This window comes from Scyliorhinus torazame, chromosome 21 (assembly GCF_047496885.1).
Source record: "Scyliorhinus torazame isolate Kashiwa2021f chromosome 21, sScyTor2.1, whole genome shotgun sequence".
Taxonomy (NCBI): Eukaryota; Metazoa; Chordata; class Chondrichthyes; order Carcharhiniformes; family Scyliorhinidae; genus Scyliorhinus; species Scyliorhinus torazame.
Window position 1 is genome coordinate 14687225 of NC_092727.1, and position 25410 is coordinate 14712634.

At 47.3% G+C, this 25410-nt stretch overlaps 1 protein-coding gene across 1 annotated transcript in view; it reads right to left on the reverse strand.

Annotated features, from left to right (window-relative positions):
- pou2af2 (POU class 2 homeobox associating factor 2) overlaps positions 1-25410 on the reverse strand; it is a 90573-nt gene that overhangs the window by 37380 nt on the left and 27783 nt on the right. The window contains exon 2 of the mRNA XM_072486529.1: positions 9585-9697. Within this exon, the coding sequence (XP_072342630.1) occupies positions 9585-9697 (113 nt within the window). The remainder of the gene's footprint in view (positions 1-9584; positions 9698-25410) is intronic.

Consider the following 25410-nt stretch of genomic DNA (forward strand, 5'->3'; position numbering starts at 1 on the left):
CAAGATTTGACGCCGAACCCATAAGGGAGCTTGAGGGTAGGTGACCAAAGCTCTGCTCAAACAGGAGGTGTTCGGCAAACTCCAGGAAATAATGATCGCTGTCTAATGGGCTCGATGACGTGGCGAGGCCGTTGAATCTCGCGAGAGGCCTCGCCAGATTTAATGAGATTGTGCAAGACGTCATGATCTGGGGGGGATCCAGATATACAAATGTTTAAATGAGCCATTAAGCTAATTTAAATATGTCTACGCCGGATTCTCCTGAGGCCCAGGATCTAATGGCCTCGCCTGGGAGACCACGCCATAGTGCCATTTGGGCACCATGGGGATCAGGGGCCATGGGGAGAAGGCAGGAGAATGGGGATGAGAAAATCTCAGCCATGATTGAATGGCGGAGCAGACCCGATGGGCCGAGTGGCCTAATTCTGCTCCTATGTCTTATGGCAATAGTCCACCCAAACCTGGACCAGTGTAACATTTCCTGGGGCATCTCCCAGGCTATTAGAGACCCCCGGGTGGTTGGGGACTGGGCAGGCTGGCACCTTGCACTCCCCGCTGGCACCTGGACCCCTTAATACTGCCAGACTGGCACCTTGGCACTGCCACCCAGGCACACTGGCAGCACCACCCTGGCAGTGCCATGGTGCACAGGTAGCACTGCCAAAGTGCCCCTGACAGTGCTACCTGTGCACCATGTCACTGCCAGGGTGGGGCTGCCAGTGTGCCTGGGTGGTACTGCCAGGCAGACAGGAGCACTGTCAGGGTGCCTGGGTGGCACTGCCTGGGTGGCAGTGCAAGGGTACCACCCTGCCCAGAGTGCGGCTGCCCAGGGTTCTCGAATGGTGTCGTTATGCCTGGTGCATGTTCATGTGGACCAGTACTAACGGAGCCATGTTGAGGTCTCCCAAGACAGGCTGTTAGTTCCTGGGCCGTGGGAGAATACAGCACAGACATATTTAAACCATATTTAAATTAACATAGTTGTTCATTTAAATATTCTGATCTGGATCTCTCCCTTGCTGTGTGAGATCCAAATCAAGACATCTGGTGAGATCTTGTTAGATCTCATTAGATCTCATGAGTTATTTTGAGTGTCAAGTATCTCACGAGATCCAATGGCCTCGGGCCGACGAGGCCATTAAACCGCACCCTTAGTGTCAAATTCTGCCTGTTACCGCTCCTGTGAAGTGCTTCAGGCTGTTTTGCAACTCTCAAGGTGCTATATAAATGCACATTATTGTTGCCAATTATACGGAACCAAAAATACAGAACCATCCCTCAGGCCAGTCCCAAAGGACTTATCATTCATGTTGCCTCTCACACCTGCTCTGCTGTATCGATGAATCTCTTAAAATTGTCAATGTGATTCACTGCCATCACCTCCCTGAAAACTCCATTTTCTTCAATAATCATCCATAAGATCAATAAAGCAGTATCCTCGCATTTTCCCATTCTTTTATCCCAGAACTTGTGTCAATATTGACTATTCAGGCTGGGGTTTTTAGCTTACCTAAACCTTGGGATAGCTTTACCTGTCTTTTTGTTCCCTCATAACTCAGGTACGGGGGGTCAATTGGCTTTTGGAATTTTCTCAAAAGCTACTTTTCCTGCACCAACCACCATACGTTCCACCCAATTTGTAAATATTAAAGTTCTTAAAAGATTGTCAGGAAATATTACCATCAAACAAAAATGCTATCATAAACCTGAGTCACAATTCTGATGATTTATTTTTATAATTGACTTAATTTGTTAGTTCTTCGTCTGATCCTTTTTGACTTCAGTAAAAGGAAATTAAATAGAAACAGCGATTTAATTTTATAAAAATTCAGTCTATCTTTCCCATAGATCATTCGATAGTATGCTTTCAATCTATTTTTGTGTAATTTGACATGAAATAGGCATCTAGATTTGTGGCTTATTAATCATTTAATCTCTTGGGCACAATCCTAAAATTCTTCAATAATTAAAAGTGAGCTTAAATTTTATTTTTTGACAAAGCAACAACCCAAGGTGAAATTCATCAAAATTATGCAAATAAACAATTTTTGGTCATTGATTTCAGTTGATCTTTAAAAAGGGAGTGATAATTTACAGCACTAATAAAAACAAAGTGCATTTATATAATGGTCAGGATTCTCCATTTGGGAGACTAGGGGTTGGATTATCCGTTTCAGCGGTGAACTGCTGGCGCTAGCGGAGCATGTGTGGTCTTTTACGTCCAAAAAATCTGGATGAAACCCTCACTGATTCCGGGACAGGTGAGGGGCTAACACCAGCGGCGGGTGAAATTCCCGGCTCCCACGCTAAAAATGGCGGTGGAATGGCCGGGTCCCTGGCCGCGTCGACCTGCAGCGGTCGCACCGTACAACATGGCGCCGGCCATGCGCGGACCCGACCTGCCATCCGCGAACCCACTGCCCATCCCCTGGCCACCCCCCCACCGGCCCTCGCAGTAGCCCCCCTGGCCTGCGGCATGGGTCCCAGCCAAGTGTGACGGTGCTGGACACAGTCCGCAGCCACCACATCGGATTCCCGCAAGGCTGAGGCCACAAGTGCCCCATGCCGTCAGGAACGGTGGCACTGTTGCAATGGTGCGCGACGCGATGATGCCATTTTGGACGGGGCGGAGCATAGCTGACCGTCGTCAAACCGGTGTCGGCCCCGATTTTGGTGTCGGAGTCGATTCTCCGCCCGATCGCCGATTACGATATCGGCATCGGGCAACGGGGAATCCAGCCCTCTGTTCTCCTGCCAGAGCTGAATTGCATTTGATTTGTGCTCCCGCTGGGAAGGCAAATGAGGAAGCGATTCCCAATCCTTAGCCATGCAACTTTTTGCATGACGAGGATTGTGAGGCATTCCTGAGGGAATCCCATTATTGGGCTGCCAGTTTGAGCGGGCGGCTCAATAGCGAGGTCCCGTGGTTGGTCACCCCTCCCATTCCCCATCTGGCAGTCCAGTCACTCAACCGTGAAAGGAGATGATTGGCAAAAATGTAATTCTGTTTAAAGTGGTCCAGGAGCTGTCAATCAAAGCTAGATGTTTCCAAACATTGTGGTTAGTTTTACAGCTGACCACTTCAAAGTTACTCAGGTGTGAAGGGAGGTGATTGGAACAATGCCGACAGCTGGGGTGTGTGGAAGCTGTCAAACACAGCCGAGCAACATCAATATCAAAGAGAAATGAATGAATGGCTTGCAGATCAAAGATCTGAGGGGGTTTAAACCCAGCTGACTGGTTTTCTTTTCCCAGGAATGGACAGGTGCTACTTCCTGTGCCTGAGCCAGCAGGTGTATTGCACAGGTGAGTGTTAAAGCTGTGATTTTGTTCACTACCTCTGTCTGGACTGCTTTCTATCTTCCAGACAGGGTCTTCTCTTCTGAAATGGCAAATGAAATGAAAATCGCTTATTGTACGAGTAGGCTTCAATGAAGTTACTGTGAAAAGCCCCTCATCGCCACATTCCGGCGCCTGTTCGGGGAGGCTGGTATGGGAATTGAACCGTGCTGCTGGCCTGCCTTGGCCTGCTTTAAAAGCCAGCGATTTAGCCCAGTGAGCTAAACCAGCCGGGGGGCTTCCTGACAGGAGTCTTTCTTATGTGGGTTCTGTGGGGGTCTCCTTATTTATGGATCTCTGTGAATGGTCTCTGGTAGGGGGGGGGGGGGGGGGAGGCGTTTGGGGGGCGTGGGGTGGGCAGGTCTTGCATTGTGGGGTGGAAGGTGGCCCTTTGTTGGACTTTGGGGAGAACTCCCTTAATGAGCTACCCCCTTGGTCCACCACATCAGGGACACGTTTGTCAAGGCCGGTGAAACATCTCACTGTGCTCACAGAATCACAGAGTTGTTAGGGTGAAAAGGAGGCCATTCGGCCCATCGTCTCTGCCCCATCCAAATAAGCATCATGACTTTGTGCCATTCCCTTGCCTTTTCCTCGTACCACTGCACATTTTTTCTATTTAAATAATCATCTAACGCCCTCTTAAATGCCCCCAACAGAACCTGCCGCCACCACAATAGCAGACAGTGCAACCCAGACCCAAGACACTCGCTGTGTGAAAATCCAAGGAGCATTATCAAACTAAAGTTGATACCGAACCAAATTAGATATTAGGATAGGTGGTAAATAGGTTAGCGAAATAATTTGTTTTAAATAGAGTCTTAAAGGAGGAGAGAGGTAGAAAGTGAAGCATTTTTGGGGAGGGAATTCCACAGCTTAGCGGCGAGTCAATTGAAGACATTACCACCAATGGTGGAGTATTGAAAGTAGTTTACAAACGTTTTTGTATGGGGACCCCATGCAAATATTGACAGAATTGTCCCTCTCCTTGGCCTCACTGATCACGTCTTATTGACCTTGACGGTAAGCTATGTGCACCCATCCATTACAGCTATTCTTCTTTCCATTTAAAAAAAAAACATTTACGGGATGTGGGCATCGCTGGTTAGGCCAGCATTTATTGCCCATCCCTAGTTGCCCTTCAGAAGGTGGTGGTGAGTTGTCTTCTTGAACCGCTGCAGTCCTTGAGGTGTAGGTACACCCATGATGCTGTCAGGGAGAGAGTTCCAGGATGTTGCCCCAGCAACAGTGGCGGAACGACGATATATTTCCAAATCAGGGGGGTGAGTGACCAGGAAGGGAACCTCCAGGCGGTGGGGTTCCCAGATATCTACTGCTCTTGTCCTTCTAGATGGTGGTGGTCATGGGTTTGGAAGGTGTTGTCTAAGGAGCCTTGGTGAGTTCCTGCAGTGTATCTTGTAGATGGTACACACGGCTGCCACTGTTTGTCGGTGGTGGAGGGTTTGAATGTTTGTGAAAGATGGAGCAATCAAGCGGGTTGCTTTGTCCTGGATTGTGCCCCGGTCGTCACAGTATTAGTGTGGCTAGCCCAGCTCAGTTTCTGATCAATGGTAACCCCCAGAATGGTGATTGTGGGGGATTCAGCGATGGTAATGCCATTGAATGTCAAAGAGTGATGGTTAGATCCTCTCTTGTAGGAGATGGTCATTGCCTGGCACTTGTGTGGAACAAATATAACTTGCCACTTGTCAGCCCAAGCCTGGATATTGTCCAGGTCGTGCTGCATTTGGACATGGAGTCTTTCATTATCTGAGGAGTCACGAATGGTGCTGAACATTGTGCAGTCACCCGCAAACATCCGCACTTCTGACCTTATGATGGAAGCGACGTCATTGATGAAGCAGCTGAAGATGGTGGGGCCTAGGACACTACCCTGAGAAACTTCTGCAGTGATGTCCTGGAGTTGAAATGATTGATCTCCAACCATCACAACCATCTTCCTTTGTGCCGCGTATGACCCCAACCAGTGAAGAGTTTCCCCCCTGATTCCCATTGACTCCAGTTTAGCTCGGGCTCCTTGATGCCACACTCGGTCAGATGCTGCCTTGATGTCGAGGGCAGTCACTCTCAGTTCACCTCTGGCATTCAGCTCTTTTGTCCATGTTTGAATCAAGGCTGTAATGAGGTCACACAAATAACATGCTCATAAATCAACAGTAATGACATACTGTTGAAATCTGCCAGCCTCACACGGACCCTCACTGGCCCCTTCGCATCCCCTTTACGAAGTCCCAAGAGACCCCAGTTTAAAAACCATTGTCCTAAAATTTCAAACTTCTGCTCTCGTCACTGGCATTGCCGTGGGTGGGACGGGAATATTTGGACAGCTATTAGGCTGCTCCCGATGTTGGGGTGTGGAAAATCCCTGCCATTAAGTTATTGTAATGGGCTGGCAGGACGAGAAATTCCCACCCATAGTCAAGGAACGTTTGGGCTGCTCTCCAAATTTTTCCCAGTCCTGCCCATGTCCATTCCTGCCACAGATGACAAAGGAATGTTCCCCCCCAATAAGTGGCAAATTTTTATTAAATGGGCATCCGCAGATGTTGAAGTCATGCCAAGATGATAGAATGCAACAAAATACATGATTAGAATTTTTAAAGCCTCCCGCAAGGTAGCTTATTAACGTTTTCTCTATCACCCTGGTGTCTGACTCATGTGGATGATGTTGTCACATTTTAGATTCTCGAATAGACTTTTTATTCTGTCTATATGGAACAAATATTCTACTCACTTACTTACAGCTTGATTAGGACCAAGGTTTAATGAAAATGAAATGAAAATCACTTATTGTCACAAGTAGGCTTCAAGTGAAGTTACTGTGAAAAGCCCCTAGTCACCACATTCCGGCGCCTGTTCAGGGAGGTTCGTACAGAAATTGAACCATGCTACTGGCCTGCCTTGGTCTGCTTTCAAAGCCAGTGATTTAGCCCTGTACTAAGAGACTCCAAAGAGTGTCTAGCGTTACTGGCTGATGGTAAGGCAGCTTAGAGCAAAGGCAACTTTCTGGTTGTCATTCCAGCTTAGACTACCCAATGGTGCGTTGCCTTGAAGGATTACTTGGAGCTGAATGGGAGGCTTTCCTCTCTCAGTGGCAAGATCCTCTGAGTCCAATCAATGGATGGGGGGGGGGGGGGGGGGGGCGCAAACTGGTGGATGTACTATACTTCAGTTTCCAGAAGGCATTTGATAAGGTGCCACATCAAAGGTTTCGATGGAAAACAGAAGCTCATGGTGTACGGGGTAACATATTGACATGGATTGAAGGTTGGCTGGCTGGCAGGAAACAGAGAGTTGGCATAAATGGGTTTTTTTCTGGTTGTCAGGGTGTGACAAGTGTACCCCAGGGACCAGTGCGGGGACCTCAACCTTTTACAGTTTATATAAGTGCCCTCAATGAAGGGACTGAAGGTATGGTTGATAAACTTGCTGGCGACACAAAAGATAGGGAGGAAAGTAAATTGTGAAGAGGACATAAGGAGGCTACAAAGGGACATGGATAGGTTAAGCGAGTGGGCATAAACCTGACAAATGGAGTATAATGTGGGCAATTCTGAAATTGTCAATTTTGGCAGGAAGAATAAAAAAGAAGCTTATGAACTAAGTGGTGAGAGATTGCAGAGCTCTGGGTGCAGAGGGATCTGGCTGTCCTATTACTTGAATCACAAAAGGCAGGTAATTAGGAAAGCGAATAGAATTCTTGTGAGGAGAATTGATTACAAAGGTAGGGAGGTTATGCTCCAATGGTACAGGGCATTGGTGAGCCACAATCAGAGTACTGTGTGCAGTATTAGTCTCCTTATTTAAGGAAATATGTAAATGTGTTAGATGCAGTTCAGAGTGGGTTTACTGGACTAATACCAGGAATGGACGGGTTATCTTATGAGGAAAGGTTGGAGAGATTAGGTTCGTATCCACTAGAGTTTAGAAGAGTAAGCGGCGACTTGATTGGAAGCAGTGTCTTTGAATATTCTTAAGGCAGAGCTGGATAGATCCTTGATTAAGAAGGGGGTGAAAAGTTATCAGGGGCAGGCAGGAATGGGAGGTTGTGGTTCCAATCAGATCAGCCACGATCTTATTGAATAACAGAGCAAGGTCAGGGGACCAAGTGGCCCACTCCTGCTTCTAATTCGTCTGTCTCCAGGGTCCCAGGTTCGATTCCCGGCTTGGGTCACTGTCTGTGCGGAGTCTGCACTTTCTCCCCGTGTGTGCGTGGGTTTCCTCCGGGTGCTCCGGTTTCCTCTCTCAGTCCAAAGATGTGCAGGTTAGATTGCTCTTAGTGTCCAAAATTGCCCTTAGTGTTGGGTGGGGTTACTGGGTTATGGGGATAGCGTGGGGGTGTGGGCTTGGGTAGGGTGCTCTTTCCTAGAGCCGGTGCAGACTCGATGGGCCGAATGGCCTCCTTCTGCACTGTAAATTCTATGATATGAGCCAAGCTGATCGGTTATTCATATTTATCACCAGTTCTCGAATAGGCTATGCACCTAGCCTGATCATAGAACATAGAACATACAGTGCAGAAGGAGGCCATTCAGCCCATCAGGTCTGCACCGACCCACTTAAACCCTCACCTACACCCTATCCCCGTAACCCAATAGCTCCTCCTAACATTTTGGACACTAAGGGAAATTTATCATGGCCAACCCACCTAACCTGCACGTCTTTGGAATGTGGGAGAAAACCGGAGCACCCGGAGGAAACCCACGCAGACACGAAGAGAACGTGCAGACTCCGCACAGGCAGTGACCCAGCGGGGAATCAAACCTGGGACCCTGGCGCTGTGAAGCCACAGTGCTAGCCACTTGTGCTACCATGCTGCCCACTGATAGAGTGTAAAAGTATTTTTTCAGCCAGAGAGGATTGACTCTGGTTCCAGTCTTCCATCATACCCTTGTCATCTTAAAACCAACTCAAATGCAAAGGAACTCTGCTTTCCTCCCCTTTCTAAAGAGAGTCACCACCGCTTCCATCATAACAAAGTGCTCATTTGCCCAGGAAGGGTTTTGGGACATTCTAAGGCCATGAAAGGCACTATATAATTATAAGCCTATTTTTCTATTTCTCATCATACAGTGTGACTGAGGTCAAGCTGATTGCGAGATGGACTGAATGAGGAGCATAGCACGAAGCATGAATTTGTTTGCCACTGCCACTAGAACATAGATGCACCCCATGGAAAAGTGGCTCCAGCAATTGGAAAAGTAAGCTAGCCCATCGAATTAGCCTCCAGATTTTAACAGAACCAGGCAGTCACTCCATTCACACTTGGGGTAGGGGAAAAAATCCTTTGGCAAGGCGCCGTTTCCTTGAGGCAAGATTTTGACCTTCTTGTCTGCGAAATTATTTGGAAGTTTGCATATCAGTCCTAGTATCTGGATCTGGTGAACTGGCCTTCGGGATCGCATCCAAATTTTTCAGGGATATTTGAATGTCATTTGCGAGTGACTACACTTCCTGGTGCTGGGACTGCATGCTCCATGACTTCACTGCGTCATATATGAAAATAAATTCATTAGAAGTTGGAACTGAGTTGAAAGCTGATTCAAAAAGATAATACTCCCAACTGCATGCAAAAAATCCCAATATTTCAACATGCTCGCGAGAATCTTCCAACTCAGATTAGTCTAAATCGGAGGTGGTTGCCTCTACATTTCTGCATTTTGTCCCTCCTGCACCGTGGCTTTTGCAACGACCCAATGATGTTATTTAGCTACCTGTTGGTTGTTGTGGTTTAAAGATTAATTCTCAGAAATAAGAAGGCTGAAAAAAACAGCTTCTTATTGAATGAACGATATTGTTTCAATATTGTTACTCTGCCTTCTGACAAACAAATGAACCATTCGCATGAAAAATAGGAATAGATTAACAGAAAATAGACGCAAATATGAAAAGTAGGCTATAATTCAAAGATTTTACGACCCAATTCATCCCTTCACGAAAGAAGCATGTACCACCTGGTTAACAAATGGTTAGGTTGACATCAAACAGGCAGGAAAGCTATTCATAAGCATTTTTCGTATAGTCTTCCAGTTTTCAAAGGCAATCCTACCATCGGCCACCCCCACCAGTAACATGCAAACAAATGGGACTGCTTCACCACAGTCTTTTGGCGATGAAGAAAGTCACAGGGACTTTGATGGAGAACTACATGATGCCTTAATCCTTGTTCCCGACTTAGCCCAGTTTCTATTCGAATAAAGGGAACAAAAACCTACTTTACTCACGTTGTACTTGAAGGACACATTTGTCTGTCGGGACCGTTTCTCTGCAAGTAGGTCTTTGACTGTGTGCTTGACACGGACTCCTTGATAAACACGTTTTGAATGCTCCGTGTGAACTGTTAAAATAACGATAAAGTGTAAGGGGAAAGGTTGCTCATGGGTGAGCACAGCAGCAGCTCGAGAGCACCGTCTCCTCATGCATCCTGCTGTGAATGGCATTAAAAGTGAATGGTATCTAACATTTAAACATTAACAAAAAAATAAGCAAATGCATTGCACGTATACAAATACAGGAGCAAGTAATTTGTTGAAGGGACAATTTATTGTTGGTGATCAGCATGAACTTGATTTGACCCATTTATACTTTCTAGCAAAGGGTCACAGGTTAGAAATCAGGTATGGGGACACTGGACAATCCTCCGCCTTCCTTACCAAGGACACTGAGGCCAAGTATAGTGTCCCAAGTGGTGCACAGGCCAAGGAAAGGTCATTCAGCAGAGAAGTGGAGATTTACATGTTGGTGGGTAATTGCTATCTCCCGTTACATAGGTAAATGTATGGAGAGAAAGGTAGATTTTCACCAATTCAATTAAAAGACATGTTTCAGGCCAACAAAGTCCAAAACCAGCTGTGTGAATCTGGCAGCAGGTCTGAAGGACTGAACAGAAATTATGTGAGCTTTCCAAACCTCCTCTTCGGGTTGGCACAGGGTGCGAGCTGCCAACCCTGCTTTACAGAATCTTCAGAGAATCCACCGCAGACTGCCAGGCATTACAAGAAGCTCATTTCAATATTGGGAAGGGATTAGCCCTCTACATTCTCTAAACATTTAAACCTTAACTGCTTGATCAGGGGCTCTATGCTCCACTGTAAATAGGGAACACACAAAGTTCAAAAACTGTATTTATAGGCATTGAAAGAGCCCCTGGCCAGTAAAAATTGAGCTGTATGTTTGGGTCTTGGCAATTTTCATGTTTCTTGTTTAGCATTGTTACGACAAAAAAATAATTTATTTGTTAAACTATTATTATAAATGAGTAATGAATGGGCCATCAGTAGTTTATTTTTATTATATAAATCTAAACTCTGACTTTTTAAAAATTCATTCACAGGCTGAAGGCATTGCTGGTGATGCCAGCATTGATTTCCCACCCCTTGAGAAGGTGGTGGTGAGCTGCATTGTTGCAGGCCATGTGCTGTCGGAACATCTACAGTGCTTTTGGGAAGGGGTTTCGAGGATTTTGACCCAGCGACAGTGAAGGAAGGGTTAGATATTTCCACGTCAGGATGCTGTGTGACTTAGAGCGGAACTTGCAGGTGGTGGTGATCCCATTCACCTTCTGCCCTTGCCCTTCCAGGTGGTAGAGGTCAGAGGTTTGGAACCTGCTGCCAAAGGAGCCTTGGTGAGTTCTGCAACTCATCTTGTAGAAGGCACAATGGTGCAGCTGTGCGCCGATGGTGGAGGGAGTGAATGTTAAAGGTAGTGGATGGGGTGGCAATCAAGCAGGCAGCTTTGTCCTGGATGGTGTCAATTGTTCAAGTATTGTTGGAGCTGAACTCATCCAGGTAAGCGGAGAGTATTCCATCATACTCCTGATTTTTGCCTTGTAGATGGTGGACAGGCTTTGGCACTCAGGAGGCGAGTTACTCCCCAGAGTTCCCAGCCTTTGTGCTGCTTGTGTAGCACAGTATTTGTATGGGTAGGCCAATTCAGTTTCTGGTCAATGGAGCCCCAGAATGTTGATAGTGGGGGCAATAGCGATGGTAATGCCATTGAATGTCAAGGGCACATGAGTAGATTCTCTCTTGTTGGAGATGGTCATTGCCTAAATGGTCATTGTCTGGCATAAACATTATTTTCCACTTATCGGCCGAAGCCTGAATATTGTCCAGGTCTTGCTGCACATGGACATGGCTGCTTCAGCATCTGAGGGGTTGCAAATGGTAATGAACTCATACAATCTGAGTTTAGCTTAGTGGGCTAGACAGCTGGTTCATGATGCAGAACAAGGCCAGCAGCGCGGCTTCAATTCCGAGGGGTTATTGGGTTAAGGGGATAGGGTGGAAGTGAGGGCTTAGGTGGGTCGGTGCAGACTCGATGGGCCGAATGGCCTCCTTCTGCACTGTATGTTCTATGTTCTATGTTCTACCAGCTGAGAATTCTGAATTCTCCCTCTGTGTACCCGAACAGGTACCGGAATGTGGCGACTAGGGGCTTTTCACAATACCTTCATTGCAGTGTTAATGTAAGCCTACTTGTGACAATAAAGATTATTTTCATTTCAATCACCAACCAAAATCACAAACCTTATGATGGAGGGAAGATCATTGTTGAAGTAGCTGAAGATGATTGGGCCTAGGACACTACCCTGAGGAACCTTCAATAACCGCAACCAGCTTCCTTTGTGTCCACTTCAATCAGTGGAGAGTTTTCTGCATGATTCCCATCAACTCCAGTTTTACTGGGGCTCCTTGATGCCACACTTGGTCAAATGCTGCCTTGATGTCAATGGCAGTCACTCTAAACATCAACTCTGGAGTTCAGCTCTTTTGTCCACATTAAACCAAGGCTGTAATGAGGTCAGGAGCTGAGTGACTCTGGCGAAACCCAAACTGAGGGCCCATGAGCAGTTTATTAATGAGTATGTTCCACTTGATCGCAATGTCGATGATTCCTTCCATCACTTTGCTGATGATGGAAAGTAGACTGATGGGGTGGAAATTGGCTGGATTGGATTTGTTCTGCTTTTTTTGTACAGGACATAACGGGGCAATTTTCACATGCTGGGCACATGCCAGTGTTGTAGCTGTACTGGAATAGCTTGGCTCAGGGCACAGCTAGTTCTGGAGTGCAAGTCCTTAGTACTATTGCCACAACATTGTCAGGGCCCATAGCCTTTGCAGTATCCAGTGCCCAATTCAGCCATTTCTTGATATCACATGGAATGATTCAAACTGACTGAAGTCTGACATCTGTGAAGCTGGGGACCTCTGGAGGAGGCTAAGATGGATCATCCATTTGGCACTTCTGGCTGAAGATTGTTGCAAATGCTTCAGCCTTATCTTTTGCACTCTCTGATGTGCTGGGCTACTCTATTATTGAGATCGGGACATTTGTGGAACCTCCTCAACCAGTGAGTTGCTTAATTTTCCATCGCCATTCACAACTGGATTTGGCAACACTGCAGAGATTAGATCTGATCGGTTGGTTCTGGGATCGATTAGCTTTGTCTACCACTTGCTGCTTCTGCTTTTCGTGTTGTAGCTTCATCAGGTTTACGCCTCATTTTCAGGTATACCCGGTGGTGCTCCTGGCATGCCCTCCCGCACTCTTCATTGAACCAGGGTTGATTCTCCCGGCTTGGTGTTAATGGTAGAGTGAGGGGCAGCACGGTGGCGCAGTGGGTTAGCCCTGCTGCCTCACGGCGCCGAGGTCCCAGGTTCGATCCTGGCTCTGGGTCACTGTCCGTGTGGAGTTTGCACATTCTCCCCGTGCTTGCGTGGGTTTCGCCCCCACAACCCAAAAGATGTGCAGGCTAAGTGGATTGGTCACGCTAAATTGCCCCTTAATTGGAAAAAATTAATTGGGTACTCTAAATTTATAAAACAAAAAATGGTAGAGTGAGGGATATGCTGAGTCATGAGGTTGCAGATTGTGATTGAGTACAATTTAATGCTGCTGATGACCCACAGTGTCCAGTCTTGAGCTGCCAGATCTGTTTGAAATCTGTCCATGTGGCACTGTGGTAGTGCCATGTGAAATGTACCCTCAATGTGAAGGCATAACCTTTCTCCAAACGACTGTTCAATGGTCACTCCTATCAATGTGGCCATGGATAGATGGATCCTACCACCCTCAGTGCTTCCTCCAAGTGTACATAGAAGTATGCTAATTCATCAGTTGAAGGGGGATGGTATGTAGTAATCAACAAGGTGGTTTCCTTGCCCATATTTGACCTGATGCCATGTGTAAGAGTCCTTTCTGTCTAATTCCTTTCTTCCCATTTATTTTATTTTATTGTTTTGGTCCATGGTTCAATAATTGGGGTGTACCTTTAAGTAGAGAGGAGAAAGCAGAAGACTCAAAGTTTAAAGCAGCCTGCTTGCCTGGCGTTGTGTTTGGGAGAAGGAGAAGCCAGACTATTCGGCGCCAAGTAGATGGGAGGAACCAGTTTTTGAGGGAATCAGTTTATGTTGGATTTGTTTATTGTCACGTGTACCGAGGTACAGTGAAAAGTATTTTTCTGCGAGCAGCCCAACATATCATTAAGTACATGAAAAGAAAAGGAAATAAAAGAAAACACACAATAGGGCAACACAAGGTACACAATATAACTACATAAACACCGGAATCGGGTGAAGCACATTGAGGTGTAGTGTTAATGAGGTCAGTCCATAAGAGGGTCATTTATGAGTCTGGCAACAGCGGGGAAGAAACTGTTTTTGAGTCTGTTCGTGCGTGTTCTCAGACTTTTGTATCTCCTGCCCGATGGAAGAAGTTGGAAGAGTGAGTAAGCCGGGTGGGAGGGGTCTTTGATTATGCTGCCCACTTTCCCCAGGCAGCGGGAGGTGTTGATGGAGTCAATGGATAGGTGGCAGGTTTGTGTGATGGACTGGGCAGTGTTCACGACTCTCTGAAGTTTCTTGCGGTCCTGGGCCGAGCAGTTGCCATACCAGGCTGTGATGCAGCCCGATAGGATGCTTTCTATGGTGCATCTGTAAAAGTTGGTCAGAGTTAATGTGGGCATGCCGAATTTCCTTAGTTTCCTGAGGAAGTACAGGCGCTGTTGTGCTTTCTTGGTGGTAACGTCGACATGGGTGCACCAGGACAGATTTTTGGAGATGTGCACCCCTAGGAATTTGAAACTGCTAACCATCTCCACCTCGGCCCCGTTGATGCTGACAGGGGTGTGTACAGCACTTTGCGTTCTGAAGTCAATGACCAGCTCTTTAGTTTTGCTGGCATTGAGGGAGAGATTGTGTCACTGCATCACTCCACTAGGTTCTCAATCTCCCTCCTGTATTCTGACTCGTCGTTATTCAAGATCCGGCCCACTATGGTTGTATCGTCAGCAAACTTGTAGATGGAGTTGGAACCAAAGTTTGACATGCAAAAATCGTGTAGCCAAGTCCTAGGTTTTGGAGCTTTGATATGAGCTTGGCTGGGATTTATGATTGGTTAATGGTAGCCAATGGGTTGGCCAGGGACAATGCTCTGCCCGACAGCAGTCAGTGATTTGTTCCTGCTGGGTAATGCTTCTCTGAGAACCTTTTTAACGTTATCAGACCTCAGAAGTGAAGGGAGCTGTTTTTTTGTCTTTTCTGCCTGCTGTCAGTAGGTGGAAGCTGAAGATCTTTTAAGTGTATCAAAACCAGCAGCTTGTTGCTCTTCAGTGGCTGAAGTAAAAGAACGGATCTATTGTTTAGAAAGCAGTGAGTGTCTAGCACATCCGTTGCTGTGAATCTGAAATGCAGGGAAGATAGACAACCTTGCCTGAGAAGATCATGAACACAGCCCAGTCCATCACGCGAACCCACCTCACATCCATTGACTCTATCTACATCCCCGCTGCCTTGGGAAAGCAGGTAGCATGATCAAAGACCCCTTCCTCCTGGGTTATTCACTCTTCCAACTTCTTCCATCGGGCAGGAGATACAAAAATCTGAGAACACGCACCAACAGGTTCAAAAACAGCTTCTTCCCCGCTGTTACCAGACTCCTAAACGACCCTTTTATGGACTGATCTGATCTCTTCACACATCACCTCCACTGAGTAGAAGTACACTCCTCTATGTCTCACCCAATGCCTGTGTCTATGTATTTACATTGTGGATTTATGTATGCCCTATATTTTTTTTAATGTATGGAATTATCTGACTGGACTGTACGCAGAACAATACTTTTTACTGTACCTCGGAACACGTGACAATAAAATAAATAAATCCAAATCCAAATCAAACCAAGCCTGGAAGAAAGGAAGTACCAAACCGAAAGCCTGAACATCAGAAAGACATTGACTGGAAGTCATCCCAAGGCATGAGAGATCCTTATCCTTTTATTTGATTAATATTTTCTTTCCCTTTTCACCACCCTTTCCCCTCAATATGGCATGTGTGTGTGTGTATAAAGAGTGGAGCAAGTTTGAAAGGGGGAGGTTGGGAAATGGATAGTAGATAGCCAGCTACGTTTCCTGTTTGTCGATTTAAAGATACTGTTCACAATAAAAAGTTACTCGTGTTTCAAGGTTATAAACCTGGTGACTGTAGTTTATTGGACTCAACCAAAGGCCTCGGCTGTTTAAATAAATACCGGGCAGCACGGTAGCTTAGTGGTTAGCACAGTTGCTTCACAGCTCCAGGGTCTCAGGTTCGATTCCCGGCTTGGGTCACTGTCTGTGCGGAGTCTGCACGTTATCCTCGTGCCTGTATGGGTTTCTTCCGGGTGCTCCGGTTTCCTCCCACAGTCCAAAGATGTGCGGGTAGGTGGATTGGCCATGCTAAATTGCCCTTAGTGCCCAAAACATGTTAAATGGGGTTACGGGGATAGGGTAGATAAGTGGGCTTCAGTAGGGTGCTCTTTATAAGGGCCGGTGCAGACTTAATGGGCAGAATGGCCTCCTTCTGCACTGTAAATTCTATGATGAAATCTAATTTTACTTCTGTTACAACTCTGGGTCAAGTGAGGCTGGAACTGATCATGCACCAGCCCTGGGTATCGTAACACGTGAGACTTCATGGGGTCAGATTCGATGTTGAGGCTCCCCAGGGCAACTCCAGACTGTGCTGTCATCTCTGCTGGGTCTGTCATGTCAATGGGCCATGGCATACCCAAGAATGGTGACGATGGTGTCTGGGACATAATCTGTAAGATATGACTGTGAGTATGACTATGTCAGGCTATTGCTTGACTAGGCTGTGAGGTAGCTCTCCTAATTTTGATACAAGCCCCCAGCTGTTAGCTTTTTTTTTCTTTCAATTTTCCAATTAATGGGCAATTTTAGCATGGCCAATCCACCTACCCTGCACATCGTTTTGAGTTGTGGGAGTGATACCCACGCACCCCAGGGGGACTTTGCAGCATCAATAGGGCAGGGCGTGCAGCTGCCATTTCTGGTGCCTAGGTTAATGCCAGGCAGTCTGCCCAGTTTCATCCCTTTTACACTTTGTAGCAATTGAGGTGTTTGATCGGCCATTTCAGAGGGCAGGCCCCACATTGCTGTGGGCCTGGAGTGGGACGTGTAGGCCAGGTCAGGTAAGGCTGATTTTTTTGCATCAAAGGACATTAGTGAACCATTTGGGTTTTTATGACAACCAGCAAAGATTTCTTCAACTGAATTTAAATCCCACCAGCTGGTGGGATTTCAACTTGTGTCCCCAGGGGGCCTCTGAATTACTGGCATTACCACTACCCCACCACCTTAAATGGTATTTGCGTTGCTGAATCCCTCACCATTAACATTCTGCGGGATGCAATTGAATAGAAACTGAACTGTACTGTGACTCCAAGAGCAGGTCAGAGGCTGGGAATTCTGCAGTGAGTAATTCACTTCCTGACTCTCTAAAGTCTGTCCACCATCCGTGAGTCACAAGTCAGCAGTGCCTGAATGAGTGCAGCTCGAACAACACTCAAGGAGTTCAACGCCATCCAGGACAAAGTAGCCTGCTTGATCAAGCCACTCACTTAAACATGCACTGCCTCCACACTGCCGCACGGTGACGACAGTGTGCACCTCCTGCAAAACTCAATGGAGCAGCTCATCAAGCCTCCTTCAAGAGGGCTTTCCAAATACTCAAACTCTTCGACCAAGAGGGACGAAGACAGCAAACACATGGGAATACCACCTCCTGCAAATTCCCCTGCAAGCCACACATTGTTCTGACTTGGAACGGCATCACCGTCCCTTCACTGCCGCTGGCTCAAAATTCTGGAACTCCCTCCCTAACAGCACTGTGGGTGTGCCTACGCCGCATGGACTGCCGCGGATCGAGAAGGCGGCCCACCAGGTGCTTCTCAAGGGCGGATAGGAATGGACATTAAATACCGGCCAACCAGCGACGCCCACACCTTGTGAAGAATAATAAAAAATGACATGAGTTTGGCTCAACCCTCTCCAGAAATGATGGCTTACTGTTGAGACAGTTCCATTTATTTCAGATTTCCAGCATTTGTGGTTTATGTTTCTCTCCCAAATAGAAAGCGAGCCTGGCTGTCTATTGTGATATCATTTGAATGCCAAGCAGGTGGTGCCATCAGTCCTAGTACAGTTCTAATCTCACACAGTGACCGCTGAAATATCAATGTAACATCGAGCTAGAAATCTCCAGGGGCTACGTTTTATGGCCCCAACCCAGCATATTATCAGCAGGGTATAGGTAAAAACATGAGGGGTGTCCAGCCCATCCCCAGCTCAGGAGCAGGAGCCGAACTCGGCGGTCCACCCACCATGTAATTACAGATCAATTGAGCTATTTGCCAAACCAAATGAACAGGATATTATGCTGCCCACACCATAATACAATTGGTACGGACAGACGGGTAGGACTGGGCTGGGCTGGGCAATGCAAATGTTGAGGCCTGGTTGAACAAGAGTTGGAAGGAAGGGGAGAATATCATTCAGGGGGAGGGGGAGGGGGGAGGGGGGGAGAGGGAGGGGGGAGGGGGGAGAAGAGGGGAGGGGGAGGAGGGGGGAGGGGGGGAGGAGGGGGAGGGGAGGAGGAGGAGGGGGGAGGGGAGGGGAGGGGGGGGAGGGGGGGAATGCTATCCGCTAACTTCCCTGCCCTACCCCCGACAAAATCTATCCCTGGCTATCACAATCACCAGAGAGAATACCTAGGCCAAACTAGAAGATAGAATTGTTTTTCCACGCATTATTAATTGAACTAGACCTTCTAAAGGGGAAGGATTTACAGAAATAATGTTTAAAAAATGATTGGCGGAAAAGGTATCAGGAAATTGTTAACTGTTGAACAAGCAAGCTGGCATGATTTTTACATGGCGGTCGGTTTAGTTCAGTTGGCTGAACAGTTGGTTGGTGATGCAGAGCTAGGCGAACAGCGCGGGTTCAATTCCCGTGCCGGCTGAGGTTATTCATGAAGGCCCCACCTTCTCAACCTTGCCCCTCGCCGGGGGTGTGGTGACCCTCCGGTTGAAGCACCACCAGTCAGCTCTCTCCCTTCAAAGGGGAAAAACAAAGCAGCCTATGGTCACCTGGGACTGTGGAGACTTTACTTACTCACTGGTCAAGCACTGTAGCATCCATTTTTAGCAGTTACATCGGGCAATAAACAACGTCACTGAGAGAAGTTGTGGACAGAACTCCCACGGTGGCAAAATGAGCAGTGTGCTGCTTCCTGAGAAAGGTGTCTTCTTACTCTAAGCATTGACTTGGGAACCAAGGAAGACGTGGGTCCTCCCACCCCCTCCCCACGGTGCTTTTTCTGGTGGCAGAGGCCACCATTGGCTGCAAGAACAAAGAAATGTACAGCACAGGAACAGGCCCTTCGGCCCTCCAAGCCCGTGCCGACCTTCTCCACCTGTGGGATCTTCCCGCAGGTGTTGGAGGTGTTTTGTGTGCCTTGCCCAGCTTGCCGTCAGGGAAACCATCACGAGGGGGCAGGTCTCCCTCAGTGGGACTGGATGTTCCCGGCAACGGGAAGGAAGTGCCCGATTATAACTCTGTGTAAGTAGGTGTGTTTCGAAAGGATAAAAATCACACCCATAAGGAAAAACACTTGTGAAGTGCTAGTTACCATGGATTTGGACCAGTTCACACCCTTTCCCTTGTGTCAGCTGTGGCTCAGGTTATTGCATCTCCACATAAGAAGGTCATTAATTCAAGTCCCACGACAGAGACTTCAGCATAAAAATGTAGGGGGTTTTGGATGTGGCATCGACTCTCGGGTGGGTGTAAAAGATTCAATGTCATGATTTTGCAGAAGAGCTTGATGGTATCCTGGCTAATACTATATCCCTCAATCAACGGGCTGAAAACAGAGGATAACATTCTCCGTTTGGGAGACTAAGGTCAAACCTCTCCGCCGCCCTCCGCTGGGAGCAGGGTTCCCGATATGCTGGAGAATCGGGATCAGGGGAAAAAACAGGATCAGTGCCCTTTTCAATGCTCCAGCGCCCCCCCGCCCCGGTGGCGGGAGGATGCAAATGGGTCACTTAGTGGGTTGCTGGATGCCATTTTCTCCGGGATGCGTGATTCTCCGGGGCCCTGGGCCAGGAATCACGTGGGCAAAACCATTACAAGTATTGCCCTACGTGGCCCTGACATTCAGTGGGCCAAAGGGGTAACTCCTTAAGGAAGTTGCCCCCAAAGTCCACCTGAGGGCCACTCCTCCCCTCCCCAGCCCTGAGATGAAGAGACACCCTCAGAGACACCCCTAAATAGGAAGACCGTCCAGAGAGACCCCACATATAGGGAGAACTCCCACAGACCAACCAGAAATGAGTCCCCTGTCAGGAAGCCCCCCCACAATTGAGACCCGTGTCAGGAGGTCCCCAGATACCTGCAGTAAACCGCACCCACCTGGCTTGGCCTGAGAGGGGCGGAGCATCGCAGAGGCCCGGAGCATGGTGGGTCAAATGCGCTAATCACATTTAAATTAATGCAAATGGCGGTGTTTCATGCTGCCGCCAGCGCGGCGCAAACCTCGTTATCGAGGGACTGGAACATGGCGCCGGAATCTGTGCCAGGTAATGCATATGTGAGGTAATGCATTTTGGAAGGTCAATGCAGGGAGGGAATATACAGTGAATGGTAGAACCCTCAAGAGTATTGAAAGTCAGAGAGATCTAGGTGTACAGGACCACATTTCACTGAAAGGGGCAACACAGGTGGAGAAGGTAGTCAAGAAGGCATACGGCATGCTTGCCTTCATTGGCCGGGGCATTGAGTATAAGAATTGGCAAGTCATGTTGCAGCTGTATAGAACCTTAGTTAGGCCACACTTGGAGTATAGTGTTCAATTCTGGTCGCCACACTACCAGAAGGATGGGGAGGCTTTAGAGAGGGTGCAGAAGAGATTTACCAGAATGTTGCCTAGTATGGAGGGCATTAGCTATGAGGAGCGGTTGAATAAACAAGGTTTGTTCTCACTGGATCGACGGAGGTTGAGGGGCGACCTGATAGAGGTCTACAAAATTATGAGGGGCATAGACAGAGTGGATAGTCAGAGGCCTTTCCCCAGGGTAGAGGGGTCAATTACTAGGGGGCATAGGTTTAAGGTGAGAGGGGCAAGGTTTAGAGTCGATGTACGAGGCAAGTTTTTTACACAGAGGGTAGTGGGTGCCTGGAACTCGCTGCCGGAGGAGGTGGTGGAAGCAGGGACGATAGTGACATTTAATGGGCATCTTGACAAATACATGAATAGGATGGGAATAGAGGGATTCGGACTCAGGAAGTGTAGAAGATTGTAGTTTAGTCGGGCAGCATGGTTGGCACAGGCTTGGAGGGCCGAAGGGCCTGTTCCTGTGCTGTACATTTCTTTGTTCTTTGTTCTTGGGGGCAGACCTCGGTTTTGGCCGGGCGATCAATTCTCTGCCCGATCGCGGTTCATGTTTCATAGAATTTACAGTGCAGAAGGAGGCCATTTGGCCCATCGAGTCTGCACCAGCCCTTGGAAAGAGCACCCCATTCAAGCACACACCTCCTCCACCCCATCCCCTTAACCCGGAGGAAACCCACGCACGCATGGGGAGAACGTGCAGACTCCGCACAGACAGTGGCCCAGCGGGGAATCGAACCTGGGACCCTGGAGCTGTGAAGCAACTATGCTAACCATTATGCTTCCATGTTGGTGGTGTCACGGCGGAGACTTTAGCCCAGAATACCTGGTCTTCATCACATTGACGGAATGGCACCCATGGGGGCCTTCCAGGGCATCGGGGCCCCCAGGTGCATGTCTTTTGGGCAGGGTGGTACCCTGGCACTGCTGGTGCCATCTGGGCACCCTGGCAGTGCCAGCCTGGCACCCTTGTAGTGACACATGGGTGCCAGCCTGGCACTGTCAATGTGACCAGGTGGCACTACCAGATGGCAGGGGCACTGCCAGGGTACCAGGTTGGCACTGCCAAGGTGCCAAGCGGCATTTTTCACACCGTGGCAATCAGGCTAAGGTTGCCCATGCGGTGGTGTTGGGAGTCTGCAGAGGACCCCGGGGACCCCCTCTTAATGCGTTGTGGCTTGGGGGGGGGGATCAGGGGTCACGTCGGGGGCTCCAGGTGCATGCCTTTTAACTCTCGCTACACTGAGGAGTTCCGGCGACAGAGCTCCTCAGTGTAGAATATGGGCGCTCTTGGCCACGCGTTGCCCGCTGAGGCCCCCATCTAACCTAGTGACATTTGATAGTGTTGCGTCCTCGCCGCCGCAAGCGCCAAGAAACACGCGGCTAAACACGCTCACTATGGGACTTTGATTCCATTCAGTTGAATCGTGCCCTTAGGCCGGAAGTTTCTGACTGTTGAGATTTTCTGTTCCTGGCATTAGCGCACGGTGTTTCCCGGCAGCGTGGGGTGGCTTCAATGGGAAATCCCATTGGCAAGCAGGAGGAGGAGAGAATCCCACCACCAGCGAATGGCACGTCGACGAGAAACACAAGGCTGGGGAAACGGAGAACCCAGCCCATAGTGTAATTTTGAACTATTATTTTACTCATTCGTGAGATGTGGTAACACCAGCATTTGTTGCCCATCTCTGATTGCTCGTGAGAAGGTGGTGGTGAGCTGCCTTTTTGAACCACTCCAGTCACTGTGGCTTTGGTACAGCCGCAGTCCCCATAGGGAGGGAGTTTTAGGTTTTTGAACCCTGTAACAGTAATGGAATAGCGATAGTTCCAAGTTAAGATGGTCAATGTCAAATATTTGCCCATTATATAGATTAATAATGGAAATCATTTTGATTGTGAAGACAGGATGGCACAGTGGTTAGCACTGCTGCCTCACCCGGGTTCAATTCCGGCCTTGGGTGACTGTAGTGAGTTTTCACTTTCTCCTTGGCTGTTCCCCTCTCCTCCCACAGTCCAAAGGTAGGTGCATGTTAGGTGGATGGGTCACACTAAGTATTGCCCCTTAGTGTCCAAAGATGTTAGATGGGTTTACGGGGATAAGGCTGGGGAGTGGGCCTACTTAGGGAGCTCTTTCAGAGGGTCGGTGCAGGCTCGATGGGCTGATTGGCCTTGTTCTGCACTGTAGTGATTCTACGATTCTGTGACAATTCTAGTTGTGTAAGGTAACAAGTGCACAATTAGTTTAATTTTAGCAGATACCATTAAAGGGAACGATTATGTCTGACAACAACAACCCCAGCAGTGAAGCACTAACTTGCTAAAAGGGCGGTTTCAGCAAATAGACATAATATATTAAACACAAGGTAATTATATAGGATAATAAATGTCTAGTAATGTGACACAGTAATCGAAAGCCAATTTTGAAGAGATTAAGCAAATGATGTTAAAGAGTTGACTGAAGATCAACGATCAAGAAGTGACTATATTTAGCATAAAACTGCCCCAGGGATCAACATTTATGAAGTAAGGAAAATCATCAAGCTATTAGGTGCTGTGAAGACCTGCTGACAGTGCCAAAAAACCTAATTAAATACCCAAGTTCGCAAATAGATTAATGATGTAAAATTAGAACACTGCTTCAAGGTAAAGCAGTAGGACAGGGGAACGGCTTCAAACTAAATGTGGTGCAAACAATTAAACAGGAACCAGATGGAGATGGCCTTCCTTGTCCATATATATTGATATGTACATATATATGTATATATATTGAGATCAAATTGAGCTTTACAAGATGATAATAGGTATGGATAAAGTAGACATGGAGTCAATGCTTCCTCTTCTGGGGCATTCTAGAATGAGAGGTCATAGCCTTAGGATTAGGGATAGCAAATTTAAAACGGAGTTGAGGAGAAACTACTTCTCCCAAAGGGTTGTGACCCTGTGGAATTTGCTACCCCAGAGTGCAGTGGATGCAGCGAGTGAATTTAGGGTGGAGTTAGACAGATTTTTAATTGGTAATGGGTTGAAGGGTTATGGAGAACGGTTGGAAAGTGGGGTCAAGGCCAGGGTGAGATCAGCCTCGATCGAATAATGGAGCAGACTCGATGGGCCAAATGGCCTAATTCTGCTCCTATATCACATAGGCCAGGGTAAGGACAGTAGGTTTCCTCCCTCAAAGGTCATCAGTGGACAATGTGGGTTCTGTAAAAATGCAGTAGTTCCACAGTCATCATTACTGATACTACCTTTTTAAATTGCAGACTGATTTAGCTGGTTTAGCACAGGGCTAAATCGCTGGCTTTGAAAGCAGACCAAGGCAGGCCAGCAGCACCGCTCAATTCCCGTACCAGCCTCCCCGAACAGGCGCTGGAATGTGGCGACTAGGGGCTTTTCACAGTAACTTCATTTGAAGCCTACTTGTGACAATAAGCGATTTTCATTTCATTTCATTTTCATTTAATTAACTGAATTTAAAATTCCTTCACTGTTGTGCTGGTGAGATTTGAACCTCTCCGGGTCATTCGTCCTGTATTACCAGTAACCACTACGCAACTCTACCCATCATCTGTTAGAGTTTAAAGAAAAGCGTTGGTGAAAGTGATATCAGTGAACACTAATGACGAGAACTATGCCTGAAAGTTTAAGATCGGCAGTACCATATGATGGGCGTTATAGTATTTTTATTTGAAATAGCTGCATGTTGTTGGGAAATTAATTATGATCCATTGTCAACAGATTAGTTAGAAATGGTGTAAAGTTGGCTTTGAACCAATTACATTCATACTGTATCTTCAATGTCATCTTAATCCAAATGTAACGTGATATGGGCTCAGCGGTTTCGCCACCTCGTTGCTTTGTAACATCTTGTGTTGTTGAATGAACAGGATATTATGATTTTTAAAAGGTTGGAACTGGACAACTATATCTGGGCTTATGGCTGCAAGTCAATCGCAGGACCTTTTGAATCCATGGCTGGGATTTTCCAATCTCGCCCGGATCGCAGCAGGAATCTGCACAGGCACAACCAGAGAATTAGGAGAGCATCAAATAGCCCGTTGACGTTGGGCAGGAAACCCTAGCCCACACCTCTTTTACTGGCAACACAATCCGTCTTATCCAGATCACACGCTCTCCCAACAGAAAGCCTCAGTCCCTAAGTGGTTACTTTGCCAAGGAGTTGTGTCTGCAACCAAGCCAATCACAAACATACAAACTCCAAACAAATGTTTATGACAAAATGATTTTCAAGAAATAATGTTTGATGCGTCGACCCATTGCTGCCAATCACTAATCAGTGATTACATCATACAACCTCATCTAATAAAATAACAAATGGCACCGATCGTTTCATTTCAACCAACATTTAATTCCTTAATTATTCCACAAAATCTCATATTGAACTGTAGATATAATGTGATGTTGGAGTGGAGACTTGTCAGACAAACCACTCACAAAGCTCTCAATATTAATGGCACCAGTTCCAATTTTCACTTTTAAAAAATTCATTTACGGGATGTGGGCGTCGCTGGTCAGGCCAGCATTTATTGCCTGTCCCTAGTTGCCTTTCAGAAGGTGGTGGTGAGTTGCCTTCTTGAACTGCTGTAGTCCTTGAAGTGTAGGTATATCCACTGTGCTGTTAGGGAGAGAGTTCCAGGATGTTGCCCCAGCAACAGTGAACGAACAGCGATATATTTCCAAGTTAGGGTGGTGAGTGTCTTGGAGGGGAACCTCCAGGTGGCGGGGTTCCCAGGTATCTGATGCTCTTGTCTTTCCAGATGGTAGTGGTCATGGGTTTGGACGATGTTTGGTGAGTTAC